Below are 18,580 nucleotides of genomic sequence, written 5' to 3'. Positions count from 1 at the left end.
TACTCAAATGTGGCACTTGGTGCCACGGCCCACCTGTCAAGTTGTTTTGCCTGCCTAAGGTAAAGTCGTCCCTGATGGAGGATCGCAGGAATCGTGAGAAAGAGGGGTCCTTTCATCGGATTGGCTTGTCCAGCGCTGTTTCAGCCATGGAATGGCCAAATGGGGGAGACAGCTTGATGGATGAGGTCTCCAGGACTCTAAATATATCCAAATCTTCTTATGTGATATCATTTATTGTTAAATTCTGCTCCGTACTTCTAAAATTTTTATTTTTATACTGTATTGAGGATTTGTTCTGTTCTGTGTATTGTATTGTATTGACCCCCTTCTTTTTGACACCCACTGCACACCCAACCTACCTGGAAAGGGGTCTCTCTTTGAACTGCCTTTCCCAAGGTTTCTTCCATTTTTCCCTACTAGGTTTTTTTGGGAGTTTTTAGTTGTCTTCTTAGAGAGTCAAGGCTGGGGGGCTGTCAAGAGGCAGGGCCTGTTAAAGCCCATTGGGCACTTCTTGTGTGATTTTGGGCTAGACTAAAATAAATTGTATTGTATTGTATTGTATAAAGCCTTACATAATCTCTCCCCTTCCTATATTTTGGAATGTCTGTCCCCCTACTCTTCAAGTCGTAACCCTAGATCTTCAAATGGTGACCTGTTTATAATTTTAAGAGCAAAACTTAAAAGAAGTGATGAGGCGGCCTTTTGCTGTTATGTACCTAAAATCTGCAATAGTTTACCAATTGAGATACAGCAGGCTAGTACTGAGGAACATTTCAAAAAAACTGCTAAAAACCCATTATTTTTATTTGGCTTTTTCATAGCTACATTTTAGTTGTATTCCCAATAGACTATATAGGCATTGAAATATCATATACTCCTGGTACTTGCAATCTTTACTAATCTCTACTTTTCTCTTGCTGTCTTTTACAGTTCTTCTGTGGCAGTGATTTGCTCCACCAGCATGATGCCTGATGGAGGCTCCATGCAGCCACCTGTGATGTTGGCATGAAGGAGGGTGCTTCAGCTGACTATGAGACCAACTTCTTCAAATCCTCTTATATGAAGCCTGGAAACAAAGAGGACTAACTTAAGAACATTTAAATTAGGTAGAATTCCCAATGGGGGCTGGGTGGTCTTTTGGCCTTGGGACCCCTGCAGATTTTGTTATTTTTTTTCTCCAGCTTAACTGTTTTCTTTTTCTGTCCTCCCAGCCATCTGGCCTAATCACCAGACTCATCTTTAGAGATTTACATCATGTTATTGTATATAAGGACGCTAAATGTTCTACTTGATTTTGATCTGTTTTTTAAGATCTTATAGATTTATTTGTTTTTTTCTTTGTTACTCATTCTTCAATATTATTTCCTAATCTTAGTTATTTTCTTTTCTTGTAACTTTCTCTTTGACATCTTGTGAAGCACTTTGAGCTGAATTATTTATATGAAAATGTGCTGTAGAATGAAATGTTGTTGTTTACAGTATGCCAACTATGACTTGTACTATTTCATTTGTGTTGTATTTTAGTGTGATTTTATTTTAGAATTGTTTAAATGATGACTCTTAAACTGTGTGACCAAGACTACAGCTATATTTTAGAACTTATAAACGGACTTTTCTGTAATCAAAATGTTTTGTAACTAAAATAGCATGGAAGGTACAAAGACCTTATCAGATCATTAATATTCATGAGGTCAAATTTGGGATTAGGTGTATGCAAAATAGACATAAACAGAAATTCTGAGAAAATGAGTGTAAAATTGTTAAATTAAAATGTGTATTTTTAAACTTAAAGTGACCAGTGTGTGTATACTTATGAGAATATGTGAAATGGAGGGGTGGGACTTTAAAATGAGGAAGAGAGAGGGAGAAATAACTGACAAACAGAAGAGAATAGGAAAGGTGATGTGTAAGTAAAATGTATTATTATTACTAAGAAAACTTGGTCAGACTTTGCCACCTACAAAGTGCCCCTCCGCTCCCAAACATCACACCTGGTTTAAGAAAATAAAGAATGTAGCCGCCAAAGCTACAGCCACCTAATAAGAAGCTTGCTGTGTCACCCTGATTTGACTCGTTCAGGTTGTATGGTTTCATATCAAACTTTTACACCTGCCTTCTTCTTCAAGTAAACATAAGTAATGATTGAAATAGCTTGAGCATTGCTTTGTTGAAGTTGTCCTTTTGTTTACTGACATTTAGCAATGACCACTAATTGTTAATGAAATGAACTGTGTCTATTTAGATTACGTACTTGTCAGGGGTAGCGATTAGCCCTTGGCTTCGGTTAGATTGTATAGACCTTTCAAAGGTAGCCAGCGTGATACAAAAACTTTGCTAAAGAACATCTAAAAAAACCAGCACAGTTCTGGAAAAACATTCTTTGGACAGATGAAACCAAGATGAACCTCTACCAGAATGATCACAAGAAAAAAGTATGGAGAAGGCGTGGAACAGCTCATTAACCAAAGCATACCACATCATCTGTAAAACACGATGGAGGCAGTGTGATGGCTTGGGCGTGCATGGCTGCCAGTGGCACTGGGACACTAGTGTTTATTGATGATGTGACACAGGACAGAAGCAGCCGAATGAATTCTGAGGTGTTCAGAGACATACTGTCTGCTCAAATCCAGCTAAATGCAGTCAAATTGATTGGGCGGCGTTTCATGATACTGGTGGACAAGGACGCAAAACATACAGCCAAAGCAACCCAGGAGTTTATTAAAACAAAGAAATGGAAAATTCTTGAATGTCCAAGTCAGTCACCTGATCTTAACCCAATTGAGCAGGCATTTCACTTGTTGAAGACTAAACTTCAGACAGAAAGGCCCACAAACAAACAGCAACTGAAAGCCGCTGCAGTAAAGGCCTGGCAGAGCATTAAAAAGGAGGAAACCCAGCATCTGGTGATGTCCATGAGTTCAAGACTTCAGGCTGTCATTGCCAGCAAAGGGTTTTCAATGAAGTATTAGAAATGAACATTTTATTTCCAGTTATTTAATTTGTCCAATTACTTTTGAGCCCCTGAAATGAAGGGATTGTGTTAAAAAAATGCTTTAGTTGCCTCACATTTTTATGCAATCGTTTTGTTCACCCCACTGAATTAAAGCTGAAAGTCTGCACTTCAACTGCATCTGAGTTGTTTCATTTAAAATTCATTGTGGTAATGTACAGAACCAAAATTAGAAAAAAGTTGTCTCTGTCCAAATATTTATGGACCTGTAGATAGATAGATAGATAGATAGATAGATAGATAGATAGATAGATAGATAGATAGATAGATAGATAGATAGATAGATAGATAGATAGATAGATAGATAGATATGAAAGGCTCTATATAAAAACCATATACGGATGTGAAAGAGCTACACTACCAGTCAAAAGGTTTACAACCTCCACATTTGTCTGCCTTGCATCTTTTGTTAATTGCACACTAGCAATATACATTGCAAAACTGTCCAAATAATACTACACAGTTTATTCTAGAACTACTTTTCCACAGGTAGAGGATTTATAAGTAATCAACAAGAGCTGACATGTGGAAGGACAAGGGAGACCAAATTAACTTTCACTGCTTCAGGTAACTTGCTAACCTGTTACTTGTTCCCTTAAAAAGGCTTTTTTGTATTACTTGGTAAGGTACCGTATTTTTCTTTCTATAAGACACACTTTTTTTCCCCAAAAGAAGGTTGGAACTGTCTGTGCGTCAAAATGGAGCAAATATTGCGTCACAGACCATGATGTGTATTACCTGACCTGACTCAGATGATGAAGAGGGTTCTACATCGGAGAAATAATGCGCATCGCACTTTCGCCGTCGCTGTACTTTGTATTTGTACACGAGACGCTCTGCAGTCTACTTGTGACTTTACGCTGTAGGAAGTAAGTAATTAAATCAAGGTAAATAGGTAAATAACATTCGATCTGGCTCTTATATACAAAGTACAGCAACAGCAGCTTCCACCTGCCGCGAGCGACTCTCCACGCTAGTGTTTAGATCTGAATGGTGTATGTGCCCAAAAAAGAAGTCTGACTGCATTCTCGTATCATTGCTTTCGTACTAAAGTGTCAGCATGCACTTTTCGTGGCATTACATGTGTATTTTTTGAGCGTGCCTGTGTCGATCAAACACAGGAAGCTCTGCAGTCTACTTGTGACTTTACGCTGTATAAGTAAATAACTCAAGGTAAATAACATTCGATCTGGCTTTTATGTATGTAACATATAAATGTTAATGTTTTGGGCACACAGATCTAAACACTAACGTGGAGAGTCCCTCATGTACTGAAGAGTCTATAGCTGCAGGTGGAAGCTGCCATTAGCAATGCCTTAGATGGAACTGAAGATAGTATCGTATACGAAGAAAGCAAAGAAAGTGATATCAGTGATTGTGAGCAACTGAGCTTCATAACTTCTGACACTTTTGATGAGGAGTTCTTTGGGTTTCCAGAAAACTAGAAGAGTGCTTGAACCTTAAAATCTCTCCTCACTTGTTAATGACAGTGATGATGGTTCTTAATACCGCTGTTGACTTTACATGATTGAAATATTATTAGTACACCATTTGGTTCAGAATATTTTTTTTCTTGTTTTCCTCCTCTAAACCTAGGTGCGTCTTATGGTCAGGTGCGTATTATGGAGTGAAAAATACGGTACATTATTTTTCAGTTTTTGGTAACCTAATTTTTTTTAAAAACGTGTTTGCTTACTGGCTCCCTTTGTACCTTTTCAGGTTATTCACTAGAGGTGATCTGATTAAACTTAAACTGAATAAAATCGTCTTACCTCTTGAGGAGGAATGTCAAATGAAATAGTTCGGATGTCAATTTTAATAAACGAGTCCGTGCAGGGCAGCACAAAGAAAATTCCTACAAAAAAATACAAGCTGATGATCTTTTCATGTTGTTAACATTCAGTAGTTTCACAGATTACTCCTCATCTGTCTCTAATCTGCCATCACATTTCTGTTCTCCACACAGTAATCAATGAGTAATTCAAGACCTGAGCTTTGTCTAAATTTAGTTAACTAGAGAGCCACATTCAAAGTCTTCCTTTTTGCTGATTAGCTGCATTGTTTCACTGAAGCACTTGGTGAATGTCACGTGGACTTTAAGGACTGTTTGTCACGGACCACGGACTTGGTTATTACTTTCACCTACTGTGCATGTGTAATGATTGATAGTAAGCTGACACAGTTGGTGTCTCATGGTCGGTCGCAGGCCCAGTTTCTGATTGTGTGCGAGTTGCATGTTCCCCTGGTATCTGTCTGCAGTTTTCCTCCTGGTGTTCTTGTTTTACTCCGACAACCTAAACACCTACAAGAGCTAACTGTGCATGGGGATGCCAGTCCTTTCTAGTGCACACTCAGAAACTCCAAACCAATCGACCTGACCAACATGTCTTTAAAATGCATGAGGAGATGGAGTAAATAGAGAAAGTCCTGACTATCACTGTAAAATAAAGCAGTGAACAAGATTTGAAAGTAGGACCCTGGAGCTATGAGGAGGGGGAACAAACTGGAGCTCATTCTGTTCATTTTCAACTTAAAACATGGAGAAGTAGAGTGGTATGGCACTGCAGAGGTTAGTGCTACTGCTCCAAAGGTTCAGGGAGTAACATTCAAACCTGACCAGTTTAAATGTCTGTGTGGAGGTTGTGAGCTCCCTCTCCCAATTGCTATGTTGTTTATTTGCTAGTTCTCCAGCTTTCCTCCCAGGTTAGCTTAACTGACTCTAAATGAGCCCTGCATGAGTGAGTGAGACCCGAGATGGACTGGTACACCACAATTCAGGGTTGGTTCCTGCCATGTTTCTGATATTTCTAGGACTGGACGCAGCACCTTGGAACAAGGAAAATGGATAGAAAAACACAGTTGGAATGGCATAACTTCATCACAAACTGAAGGCTTGCCTGCTACTTTAAGATGCATTCCCCATTAATTAAATTATGTGGACATTTTTGCATTAAATATTTCACTTTTTTAAATTGACCTACCTGGGCCTTTTGCTTTGCCAGATACTATTCGTCCAAGTCGGAATATGACAGCTCGTTCATACTCTTGAACAATCTGAAAGGAAATAAGAAAAACTGAATCTCCAATAATGCTTTGTTAACAACAAAAATGTTTTTTGTTTTTTAAATTTTCAAATTTGAAAAATCATTCGTATGTGCAGATTAGGTTAATTGGCAAAGCTACTCTGGCTCAAAGCTTCCAGGATGGCAGTAGCCCTTAACCCTTTCGGCCCTGACATCCTATTACTAGTACATACATATGCAGCTGTTTTGGTAAATCACAGGTACGTTTGCAGCCATTGGAACCGGACGTGCTACTATTAGTGCAGCCCGGAGAGATTAGCATACAGTCTGCGAAACATAGAAGTGAAAATGGACGCTTCCAGACTGTACACACCACTTTCAGTTTTATTTCCTAAAGAAGAATGAAGTATTTGGCAGCTATCTTATTTATAAACGTCCATCCATCCATCCATTATACATCCCGCTATATCCTAACTACAGGGCCACGGGTTTATAAACGTCTACGCGTGGAAATGTGTGTGTGTGTGTCTGTCTGTCTGTCCAGCCTGGAAGTGCGAGGCTACAGCATGAAGCTTAACCCTTTGCGGTCGTTAGGCCAGAAAACTGGCCTTAGTAAAAAGTGCGCTATAGGTCGTCAGGCCACCGCTGGTGGCCCTGCAAGTTTCTGACCGATTTGCACAGTCGCCTGGTCGAGAAAAGTGGCCTGTGTTATTCCTACGTGCTTGAAAAAAATAACTGCTGTAATTATTGGCGTTTTTTCAATAATTAATTACGACTAATGTAGCGTGACGTTGAAAATTAAATACGACTGCAAAGGGTTAAAGAAAGCGACTCTGTCACCAAAGTGAAGCTGATGAGAAAAGAGAAATTAGCCGGTAATACACAAGCGAGGCGAGCACATCGGTAAAACAAAACCTCCGAGGAGAGAGAAACTCTCTTAGCCACTGATAGATAAGAGATGTGAGCATGTTGGCAAAATGAAACCTCTGAGGAGAGAGAAACTCACTTAGCTGCTAATACACAAGCGAGGCCGGAACACGTCGGCAAAATGAAACCTTCGAGGAGAGAGAAATTCGCTTAGCCGCTGATAGACAACAGAGACGAGCACGTCGGCAAAATGAAACGGCAAAGGAAAGAGAAACTCGCTTAGCCACTAAAACACAAGCGAGGCGAGTACATCGGCAAAATGAAACCTCCGAGGAGAGAGAAACTCGCTTAGCCGCTGATAGACAAGGAAGGCGAGTACAATGGCAAAACAAAACCTCAGAGAAAAGACAAACTCGCTTAACTGCTGATGCACAACCGATGCGATTGATTGATTGAAGTGCCAGAATCCACGGTTTCCAAGAGCCCAGGCTTTTTACAGCACAGGCTTACACAGCTAGTTATATAATAATAGTGATGATTTTTTTTCATTTTTTGAGTTTCCTAGACACCCCAAAGGTGAAATGTCTTCCAAAATAATTTTTCCAATAAAAACAGAAAATCCAGGGCCGACAGGGTTAAAATGAAAGACAATGGCTGGATGGGCAGTGGCCCTCTATGACTGAGTGTGCCTGCCGCCATGACAGTGAACTAGATAAGCCTGTTAGAAAATTGCGGGATAAATTAAATTCTGCTTTTCTCTATAGCATAGTTATCTGTTAATTATTATCTTATATTATGGCATGTGTGGGAAGCCAGCCCGGACACCAACACAGACACAGGAAGTCCTGAACGCACGTTTATTTACAATAAATTGTCCTGCACCAAACACCTCTCTAAAGTCCAGGCCTCTTAATGGTCCTCCCTTCACCGCCTCTGCTCCTCTCTCCCGAGCTTTGTTCTCTTCATCCCGACTGGAGGAAGGCGGCCTCTTTAATATCCACCCGGACGTGCTCCAGGTGCCCTCTGACGATCTTCCTGCGGCACTTCCTGGTGTGGCAGAAGTGCCGCATGAGCACCCGGAAGCACTCCGGGTGTCCCTGGTATTCCTTCCGGCAGCACTTCCAGGTGTGGTGGAAGTGCTGCCATCCAGGGCTCCTCAATCCTCCGGGCGCCCCCTTGTGGTGGCCATGGGCCCCAATAGGTTTGAGCTTCCATGCTTGGTTCCCGTGGCCCCCATACAGACCAGGGCGGCTTCCCTTTCCCGGTCCTTCCAGGCGTCCTGGCTGGGCATAAACCCCCATCTGACTGCCACACATGCCAAATTATCAATTAGAGATATCCCAAAGTGAATGTCAGCTATCGTAAAATGCAGTACACTTTTTATGACCACTGAAGCTTATCTCCAGAAATATTAACATATATTTCTTTACAATTTAAGAGATCTGCAATACATTTCAAGATATCTCAAGTAGATTTTCAGATACTTCAGAAAAACGGTGTCCATTTTAACAGATCTCAAGTACCCAAATTGACTGCCCAGGCATTTTAAGATACCTGAAATACATTTTGAGATTTCTCGAAATCACTTTGTCAAAAATATCCTCTTCTTCCTGTCCTGTCAAATTCGAAACATATCTGGAAAAGTACTTTGAGATGTCTTGAGATGAGCTGAAAGTTATTTTGAGATACCTTAAAATGCATTTCATCTATCTGAAATGGGACAGGAACCTATTTTGAGATATCTACAAATGTATTAAAGATATTGTAAACTGTATTGTAGGCATGTGACAATGATATTCTGTTATTTTGAAATAAGTTCATATCTCTTTAAAGATATCTTAAAATGCATTTGAAAAAGGGTGGAGTGCCCTCTCAGGGTTGGTAGCGAGATCCTGCCCCAAGTGGAGGAGTTCAAGTATCTCGGGGTCTTGTTCACGAGTGAGGGAAGAATGGAGCGTGAGATCGACAGGCGGATCGGTGCGGCATCCGCAGTAATGCGGGCTCTGCATCGGTCTGTCGTGGTGAAAAAGGAGCTGAGACGCAAGGCGAAGCTCTCAGTTTACCAGTTGATCTATGTTCCTACCCTCACCTACAGTCATGAGCTATGTGTAGTGACCGAAAGAACGAGATCGCGAATACAAGCGGCTGAAATGAGTTTCCTCCGCAGGGTGTCTGGGCTTTCCCTTAAAGATAGGGTGAGAAGCTCAGTCATCCGGGAGGGGCTCAGAGTAGAGCCGCTGCTCCTCCGCATCGAGAGGAGTCAGATGAGGTGGCTCGGGCATCTGATCAGGATGCCTCCTGGACGCCTCCCTGGTGAGGTGTTCTGGGCACGTCTAACCGGGAGGAGGCCCCGGGGAAGACCCAGGACACGTTGGAGGGACTATGTCTCTCGACTGGCCTGGGAACGCCTTGGGATTCTCCCGGAAGAGCTAGAAGAAGTGGCCGGGGAGAGGGAAGTCTGGGCATCTCTGCTCAAGCTGCTGCCCCCGCGACCCGACCTCGGATAAGTGGAAGAGGATGGATGGATGGATGGATGGATGGATGAAATATACTTTTAGGAATCTGAAATTGACCAAAAAGACATTTTGAGATATTATGAAATGAAGAGTTGCCCAGCTTTCCTCCCAGATTAGAATGTAAAATGTACATGAGATATCTGAAACGCGAGTCACTATGAAGTGTCACATGTGTGTGTTTGGGATGCAGCTTAAGGGCTCTGGAGTGGGCAATTATCCGCTGAACCAGGGGTTGGCGTTGTGCTGTAATGCCTTCCACTCTTCCGCCTTTTGCAGAACTGAAGATTGATGGACGTTTCACTGCTGGACGCCAACTTCTGTTGTCTGCCCTCCTGGACCTGTCCATTCCTCACGACAGCCTTTATAAGCCAGGAATCTGCCATTTCAATTCAGTTTGGTGTTGGACTTGTGTCTGAAAAGATGGCCCTCATATCTCAATAAACAAACATTTATTAATTTGTTTTTTCTTTACTGCACATTATTCAAGATGCCATAAAGCAGGGGTCCCCAACTCCAGTTCTGGAGGGCCGCAGTGGCTGCAGGTTTACATTCTCACCCTTTTCTTAAATGAGTGACCTGTTTTTGCTGCTAATTAACTTCTTTTGAATTAATTTTAACTGACTTGCTCTTGAAGACTCAGAGCTCTTAATCGTTTCTTTTTCTTTAATTAGCTGCCAAACAATAATGAGATACAAAATGAGCCAAAACAACTGGTGTCCATCATACAATATCTGAAAATAAAGAAAGATGAAAGTCTCAGGAATGTCGATCTGCTAAGGTCCACAAAACATTTGAACAGTGATCTTAGAAAAGTGAAAATCAACAATTTTGGAAATGTCTGCTATTGCACAATGAGAACAGCAACAAGCCATGGAGTTAAAGAAGAAGTTTAATTAACAACAAGAATCAGCACCTCATTAAGCAACTGGATGGAGTGAAATTGGTTGGAGTTTGAGGCCCTGACTTAGTTTGTCTTGTGTTGGCTCACTCACTTCACATTTCATTTCTGTTTGGGTGTCATTTAAGGAAAGAAATGAAGCAATTCAGAGGAACGAGGAAGAAATTCAGGGGAACAAATTTTAAAAAACAAGTCAATTCAAATGAATTCAAAAGAAGTTAATTAGCAGCAAAAACAGGTCACTAATTAAGACAAGGGTTAGAATGAAAATGTGTAGCCACTGTGGTCCTCCAGGACTGGAGTTGGGGACCCCTGCCCTAAATGTTTGTCCATGTTCCGTGTCCTCTTTTACAGAAGGTATCAGAGATAAATTTTAAGGTTTCTTGATTACATTTCAGAATATCTTAAAATAACTTGCAATAATCCCGAGTTTTCCAAAATTCATTTTAAGATAACTTTAAAATAACTTTCTGCTAATTTCAAGATATCTAAAAATAGACAGTGAGCCCCATTGAAAACACAGGCAATTGTACAAAAAGTCGTCTTGAAAAAGTTGAGTACTCTGTCAGTGAACACTGTTGGAAAAAATGATTTTTGCCCTGCACAAAACAGATGTCTTAAACGATACGCCAAATATATAGTTTGTTAACATAAAATCTATGTACGGGTTATAAAGTGAGTTTTAAAGAATTCACTCAAAGTGTATGTAAACATCTGACTTCAACTGTAGCTCTAAATGAATTTCAGATATATTAAAAATGCAGTTTTTTAAAGATATCTGAAGCTTGTTTCGAGATATCTCAAAATATGTAGCTTTACATTTTAAGATATCAGCAATACAATACACTGCATTTCAAGATATCTTAAAATAATTCAAGACATATTAGAAATGTATTTGAAATATTTTAAGATACACAGGAATGTCCATCCATCCATTCATCCATTTTCCAACCCACTGAATCCGAACACAGGGTCACGGGGGTCTGCTGGAGCCAATCCCAGCCAACTCAGGGCACAAGGCAGGAACCAATCCCGGGCAGGGTGCCAACCCACCGCAGACACAGGAATGTATTTTATGTTATCCTGAAGTGTACATCAGATACCTTGAAATTGATGCATTTTCAGATATCTGTAATTCTTTTTAAAGGAATCTTAAGTTTATTTCAAGATATCTTACAATACATTTGGAGATATCTGAAAATGAACAGAGTATCATTTCAAGATCCCTTGGTATCTGTTTGGACTGTCTTTAAATGTATTGGAGAAGACGTACATTCAGACATCTGCCATACATCTGAAGTTGTCTTAAATGCATTTTGAGATCTCTCTAAATGTTAATTTGGCTTGTTATTCTTCGTAGATGAAGGACGGGCATCCCAGCTGGGAAAGGGGATGGTCTACTACCCAGATGGGGAGCCAGGATGGAACAAACGTTAAATTGCCCGGCTGGATAGAAAGAAACCTTCGTGACCAGCTGGTATTTAATAATGGAAGGACCAGTGGAAGCTGGATCTGGTTTGGGGTCCATACCTGGACTCCCATAATGTGGAAGGACAAGGAAGATCAATGATTCTTGCTTATTGTCACCTCCCATGTACTAGATGGCAGAAGCCCTGGATATCGGTACCCATCTGGACACCCACAGGGAATGCAGGGAATTGTAGTCTGGTAGTGCAGCCCTGCTGGGGTCTGGAGGTGCTACCAGGGGGCACTACAAGAAGTTACATTCCCTACTATTTGGGATTTCCTTAGGACCCAGAAGTACTTCCAACGGGCAAAGCCCTGACACTGGATGTCCTCCTGGGTACTCAATAAAAGGCAAGTTGGAGTGGGGAGGAAGGAAGGCGACACTCGACTGGAAGAGGACAGTGTGGTGGTGAGAGAGGAGAGGTGAACTGGAGGAGAGATAACTGTATTTTGCGCTTGCGGATACTAAGGTATTGTGGATTAAACACCCTTTGAACCCGGGACTGTCTGGTATGTTCATGTATGGGGCTCTCTGGTGCCCCCTTGCTCTCACAACTTATTTAAAGAGTTCGTTTTCAAATTGCAGTCCATAATAATCTATATTACACTACAGGATGAAACAGTGGCATGGGAGGCCTCACATCTCCAGAGTCATGGGAACTGTGTGTGTGAAGTTTTTACATTTTCCCTGTGCCAATTTATATTTTTCTCTGGTTACTCCGGTTTTCTTCATGCAACCAAAGATGTGTATTTTAGATTTATTAAAGATTCCCATCTTGGCTCCATGTGGATTCTTGTGAGTGTAGCAGCCATTCTGGAGCAAACTGTATTGCTCAATTTTAGTAACTGTTCATATTTATAGGGTGGGCACTGAGGGACTTTAAACCATGCCATATTGCCACTATAAATAGCTACTGTAAATTCTGACGTCAACACACTACTGAAAGAGGAAAGCCAAGTTAATAGGGAGGAGTTTTTGCTTAATAACTTTTACTGCATGCCATCTGGCAATAAAAAAGTAAAAACATCTCCACCTCCCCTGTAAAGACAGTCAAATGGTCTGAGCCACCTATTCATTGTGAGTTTTAAACTTGGATGAAGTCACGGATGGCCAGAGCCTATCCAAACAGCATTAGATTCAAGGCGACGTTAGTCTGTCAGGTGTCACCCTCATCCACCAGTCTGTCTGCCACGTATGAGAGGAGAATATGGACAAACACCACACAGACAGGGACCAAGCTGTGATTCAGAAACAATGATACCCTGGCTAAGTAGGCTATCAGTGCTAAGTTTTATTTATTTATCTGTTTGCTGGTATATCTTCTTCTATAATACGCTACTGTGGATGTTCGTTTGTCTGTCCAGGATTTTAAATCACCTGTAGCTCGCAAACCGTTTAACCTATTGACCTGAAATTTGGTACACATATACTACATAACCTCTTCCATCCACTTTCAGGGTGATGATTTTTATTCCTCTTTTTATTTTTATTTTATTTTATTGTAGATTCAGCTCTCTGCAGTTGGGCGGCTGTGAGGTGCATGCGTAAGGGCGCCGTTGTCATCCCTACCACCTTCACCATCACTTCCTCTACCTCTTCATATCTTAAATCATTCTTGAGGCAGATTGAAGACTTAAGTGCCAGCTTAAGTGAAAAATTAAGGAAAGCATACTAAGTAATTGCAACACAAACACTGACTTAATCAGTTTTAACGTGAAAAGATGCCGACGAGAGAAGAGAAGAAGCGGGCTGCTAGGATGGAGAAAAGAAGAGCTGCTCAGGAATCAGCAAGAGCATCAACTTCTGAGCAAACGAATGATAAACGTACAGAGAAAGAGGATGAAAAGTAGGAATGCTCAAGTCAAGTGTATTCACTGCACGTTATCACACAGTACGCCGTTACTGGTTTATTTATATTTACAGTTGTGCTTGAAAGTTTGTGAACCCTTCAGAATTTTCTATATTTCTGCATAAATATGACCTAAAACATCATCAGATTTTCACTCAAGTCCTAAAAGTAGATAAAGAGAAACCAGTTAAACAAATGAGACAAAAATATTATACTTGGTCATTTATTTATTAAGGAAAATGATTGAATATTACATATTTGTGAGTGGCAAAAGTATGTGAACCTTTGCTTTCAGTCTCTGGTGTGACCCCACCTTTGCAGCAGTAACTGTAACTAAACGTTTCCAGTAACTGTTGATCAGTCCTGCACACTGGCTTGGAGGAATTTGAGCCCATTCCTCCGTACAGAACAGCTTCAACTCTGGGATGTTGGTGGGTTTCCTCACATTAACTGCTCACTTCAGGTCCTTCCACAACAGTTCGATTGGATTCAGGTCAGGACTTTGACTTGGCCATTCCAAAACATTAACTTCATTCTTCTTTAACCATTCTTTGGTAGAACGACTTGTGTGCTCACGATCGTTGTCTTGCTGCATGACCCACCTTCTCTTGAGATTCAGTTCATGGACAGATGTCCTGACATTTTCCTTTAGAATTCTCTGATATAATTCAGAATTCATTATTCCATCAATGAACGCAAGCCATCCTGGCCCAGATGCAGCAAAACAGGCCCAAACCATGATACTACCACCACCATGTTTCACAGATGGGATAAGGTTCTTATGCTGGAATGCGGTGTTTTCCTTTCCCCAAACATAACGCTTTTCATTTAAACCAAAAAGTTCTATTTTGGTCTCATCCATCCACAAAACATTCCTCCAATAGCCTTCTGGTTTGTCCACATGATCTTTAGCAAACTGCAGACGAGCAGCAATTTTTTTCTTTGGTGAGCAGTGGCTTTCTGCTTGCAACCCTGGCATGCACATCATTGTTGTTTAGTGTTCTCCTGATGGTGGACTCTTGAACATGAACATTAGCCAATGTGAGAGAGGCCTTCAGGTGCTTAGAAGTTACCCTGGGGTCCTTTGTGACCTCGCCGACTATTACACGCCTTGCTCTTGGAATGATCTTTATTGGTCGACCACTCCTGGGGAGGGTAACAATGGTCTTGAATTTCCTCCATTTGTACACAATCTGTCTGACTTTGGATTGGTGGAGTCCAAACTCTTTGGAGATGGTTTTGTAACCTTTAACAGCCTGATGAGCATCAACAACTCTTTTTGTGAGGTCCTCAGAAATCTCCTTTGTTCGTGCCATGATACACTTCCACAAACATGTGTTGTGAAGAGCAGACTTTGTTAGATCCCTGTTCTTTAAATAACACAGAGTGCCCACTCACACCGGATTGTCATCCCATTGATTGAAAACACCGGACTCGAATTTCACCTTCAAACTAACTGCTAATCCTAGAGGTTCACATACTTTTGCCACTCACAAATATGTAATATTCGATCATTTTCCTCAATAAATAAATGACCAAGTATAATATTTTTGTCTCATTTGTTTAACTGGTTTCTCTTTATCTATTTTTAGGACTTTTGTGAAAATCTGATGATGTTTTAGGTCATATTTATGCAGAAATATAGAAAATTCTAAAGGGTTCACAAACTTTCAAGTACAACTGTATGTTTGCTAAGCTTTATAGTATTCTCTCCTTTGAAAGGTTTTACATTTTATTGTTACACAACTTTGAGTCTGATCAAAGGAAAAGATTTGTTAATTTCAAAGTGAAAACAGATCTTGGCAAGGTGATCTAAATGAATTACACATATAAAGCACAGAATCGTCGCTCACGTAACTATTCACCCCTTTAAGTCAGTATGGCAGCCATGCCAGCCTTGTGTCTGTATGCACAGGTCTCTCGGGCAGCTTTGCAGGTCTGCACTCTGACATTTTCCCCTCGTCGGTCCTCTTTGTAAAGCTGCTCCAGCTCCGTCAGGTGTCTTGGCGGTTGTGTAAATGAACAGCCTTTCTCAAGTCCAGCCACAGACTCTCAGTTGGATTGAGCTCTGGACTCTGACTCAGACACTGCAGGACATTAACATTGTTGTTTTGAAGCCATTCGTGCAAATCTTTGGCTTTATGCTTGGGGTTGTTGTTTTGTTGGACAACAAATCTTCTCCCAGGTTGTAGGTTTCTGGCAGGTGGCATTAAGTTTTCCTCCAGGGTTTCCCCATATTTTGCTGTATTCATTTTATTCTCACAAGCTTTTCTAGGGCCTGCGGCAGAGAAGCAGCAACACAGCCCGATGCTGCTGCCAACTTGCTTCACGGTGGAGATGGTGTGTTTTTGATGATGTGCAGTACATCAGACTTGGCATTTAAGTGCTGTTTTGGTCTCATCAGACCATGGAACCATCTTCGGGCTGACTTCAAAGCCTCCCCTGTACCTACTGGCAAACTTTAGCTACAATATCTCATGATTCTTTTCTCTTTGCCACTCTCCCATAAAGCTGAGACCAGGGATGTATCTAGGCACAGTTGTTGTCCATGCAGTCTCTTCAGCGTCAACCACTGTAGCTGGTAACTCCTTCAGAAGTCTCATGAGTCCTCTTGGTGGCCTCCCTCATTCATCTTCTTCTTGCACGATCATTCTGTTTTTGTGACAGATTACAGCTGTGCCACGCTCTTTCCATTTCTTTATTTTTGAATAAATTGAACTCCAAGACTTACATCGTTTCTTGTCGCCATCCCCTCATTTGTTCTTTGGGTGTCTTTTAGTCTTCATTGTGTAGGTTAGGCCACCAGGCTGATTCCCCCCAAGCTGATGCATTTACAACACAATCAATTGAAACCCAGGACAGGTGACCGCCATTGAACTAATTGTGTGACTTCTAAAGCCAATTGGTTGCACCAGGCGTCATATTAAAAGGGGGCGAATACCTGTGTAATTATTGTTTGTTATATTTGTAATTAAGGGCAGCAAGGTGTTGCTGTGGTAGCACTGTTTGCAGCAAGGAAGTTGGGGGTTCTTGTCCCAGGGACCCCCTTCATGGAGTTTCCATGTTCTTCCCCTGTCTGTATGGTTTTCCTTTTACCTCCCACAGTCCAAAGGCATGCAGGTTAGGTAAACTAGCAATGCAAGGATTGTGGGGAAGCTGGAGCCTATTCTAGTGATCATGAAGTGCAAGGTAGGAACAATTGAGGGTGAACACACACACACACACACACACATCAGGGACAATTTGGTGTCACCAATCCACCTAACCTTCATATCTTTGGACTGTGGGAGGAAACCAGAGAACTCAGAAGAACCCCACATGACACGAGGAAGATGCAAACGCTCGTCTCCCTACTGTGAGGGAGTAGCGCTACCACTGGGCTGCAGTGCCACCCAACTCAATGCAGGGTAGCACCTCAGAGGAGATGTGAAAAGACATTTTCTGCTGAGGGATTAAAACAGAGTACCAAACACCAAATAAGCAAGAGCCTACCCTTTCAGCACTGGGTGCAAGTTAGAAACCCACCCTGGACGGGGTGCCAGTGCAGTACCTTGATGTGTGAATGACTATACCCAAATAAACAAGCAGAGAAACTTGGTATGAATGAAAAAGATCATTTGATAATTTCCCAATACATGAATGCACTGTTTAAATCATTTTATTTACCTTAATGCACATCCATATGGAGATTGGGAAGGTGACGATTACCATCAGGTAGGAGAGGATCACCAATATCCAGCCGCAGCATCCTATGCCAGACTCAGCTGCCCCTGACAGACAAGAAGAGAGTTAAAAAGTAGATGGAGCTACTGCTGGCATCAGTACGCTTTTAGAAGCGGGGTCAGTGGCTGCTGCAAAATTAACTGACTTCCAATTTTACTATAGAGGTAGTCCCCAGTTTACAGACATACGACCTACGACATACGAACGGGGCCGCAGCTGCGATGCATGCGCCTCAGTAACTGCTGCTCCGTCATCTTCGGCCTGCGGACGCTGCAACCGGTGGCTGGACGGAGGCTGGACGGAGGGCGATTTCGCTGCTCGCGCAGTGTAGTGTCCCTCCGGTGGCAAGCGGTTTCACTCGTTCGTTCTAGATTGGGCGGCTGGTAATGCTGCAAGTGGTGACCCTGTTGTGGCTGAACGGAGGCCATTGAGGATGAACGGGGCGGCGGGGGGTAGCATTGTAGTGTGCCTCGGATGGCTGCGTGTTGAATGGGGGCGGTGGTGCTGCGGACACTGCAGGCAGCATACTGTAGTGGAGGTGACTGTGAGGTGGGCTGGTGATGAAGCGCCCCTCGCTGCCCCCATTCATTCTCAATAGCAGGCCTGCTTGTACTGTTACGCACATAGCAGGAAGTTGTCTCTTGTCAGTACAGGGTGGTCCAGATCTAATTCTGCAGATCCAGATCGTCTGGATGACTTTAATTTATGCAGGGACGATTCCAGTTCAGCATGAAGACAGTTCTTCATGTCATCAGTTCGCACACTTCTCGATGGTCCAGGATTTTTCGGGTGATTTTCTGTGTAATATACTGAATAAGTTATAGCGTAATGAAAATTGCATAATTAGATCTGGACCACCCTATACATCAGACGTGTTGACGACTGGTGCCTTCCTGCTGTGATAACGTGTACAGTGCTGTGCAGAAGAGCTCATCTTAACCTTTTATCTTCACCCTTCAACAATGTCTCTGAAACACAAATCTGATGCTAGTGCTGGTGATACAGTAAAGAAGAGAAAAACCATCACCAAGGAAAATAAAGTAGAAATAATAAAAAGGTCAGAAAGACGTGAAACTCCATCATTCATTGGTAGAGCACTTGGTTACAGTCGGTCAACAATAACATTTGTTAAAATAATGTACCTGTTCTGACTTACATACAAATTCAACTTAAGTACAAACCTACAGTCCCTATCTTGTACGTAACCTGGGGACTGCTTGTAT

General features: G+C 41.8%; 1 protein-coding gene across 1 annotated transcript in view; it reads right to left on the bottom strand.

Moving 5' to 3' along the window:
• stoml3b (stomatin (EPB72)-like 3b) overlaps positions 1–18,580 on the bottom strand; it is a 38,795-nt gene that overhangs the window by 17,647 nt on the left and 2,568 nt on the right. Inside the window, exons 2-4 of the mRNA XM_028800174.2 lie at positions 17,301–17,404; positions 5,995–6,067; positions 4,786–4,868 (exon numbers count right to left, since the gene is read on the bottom strand). Of these exons, the coding sequence (XP_028656007.2) occupies positions 4,786–4,868; positions 5,995–6,067; positions 17,301–17,404 (260 nt within the window). The remainder of the gene's footprint in view (positions 1–4,785; positions 4,869–5,994; positions 6,068–17,300; positions 17,405–18,580) is intronic.

This window comes from Erpetoichthys calabaricus, chromosome 4 (genome assembly GCF_900747795.2).
Source record: "Erpetoichthys calabaricus chromosome 4, fErpCal1.3, whole genome shotgun sequence".
NCBI classification, from domain to species: Eukaryota; Metazoa; Chordata; class Cladistia; order Polypteriformes; family Polypteridae; genus Erpetoichthys; species Erpetoichthys calabaricus.
Note: the sequence above shows the minus strand (reverse complement) of the source record. Positions and strands in the feature narration are given on the sequence as shown.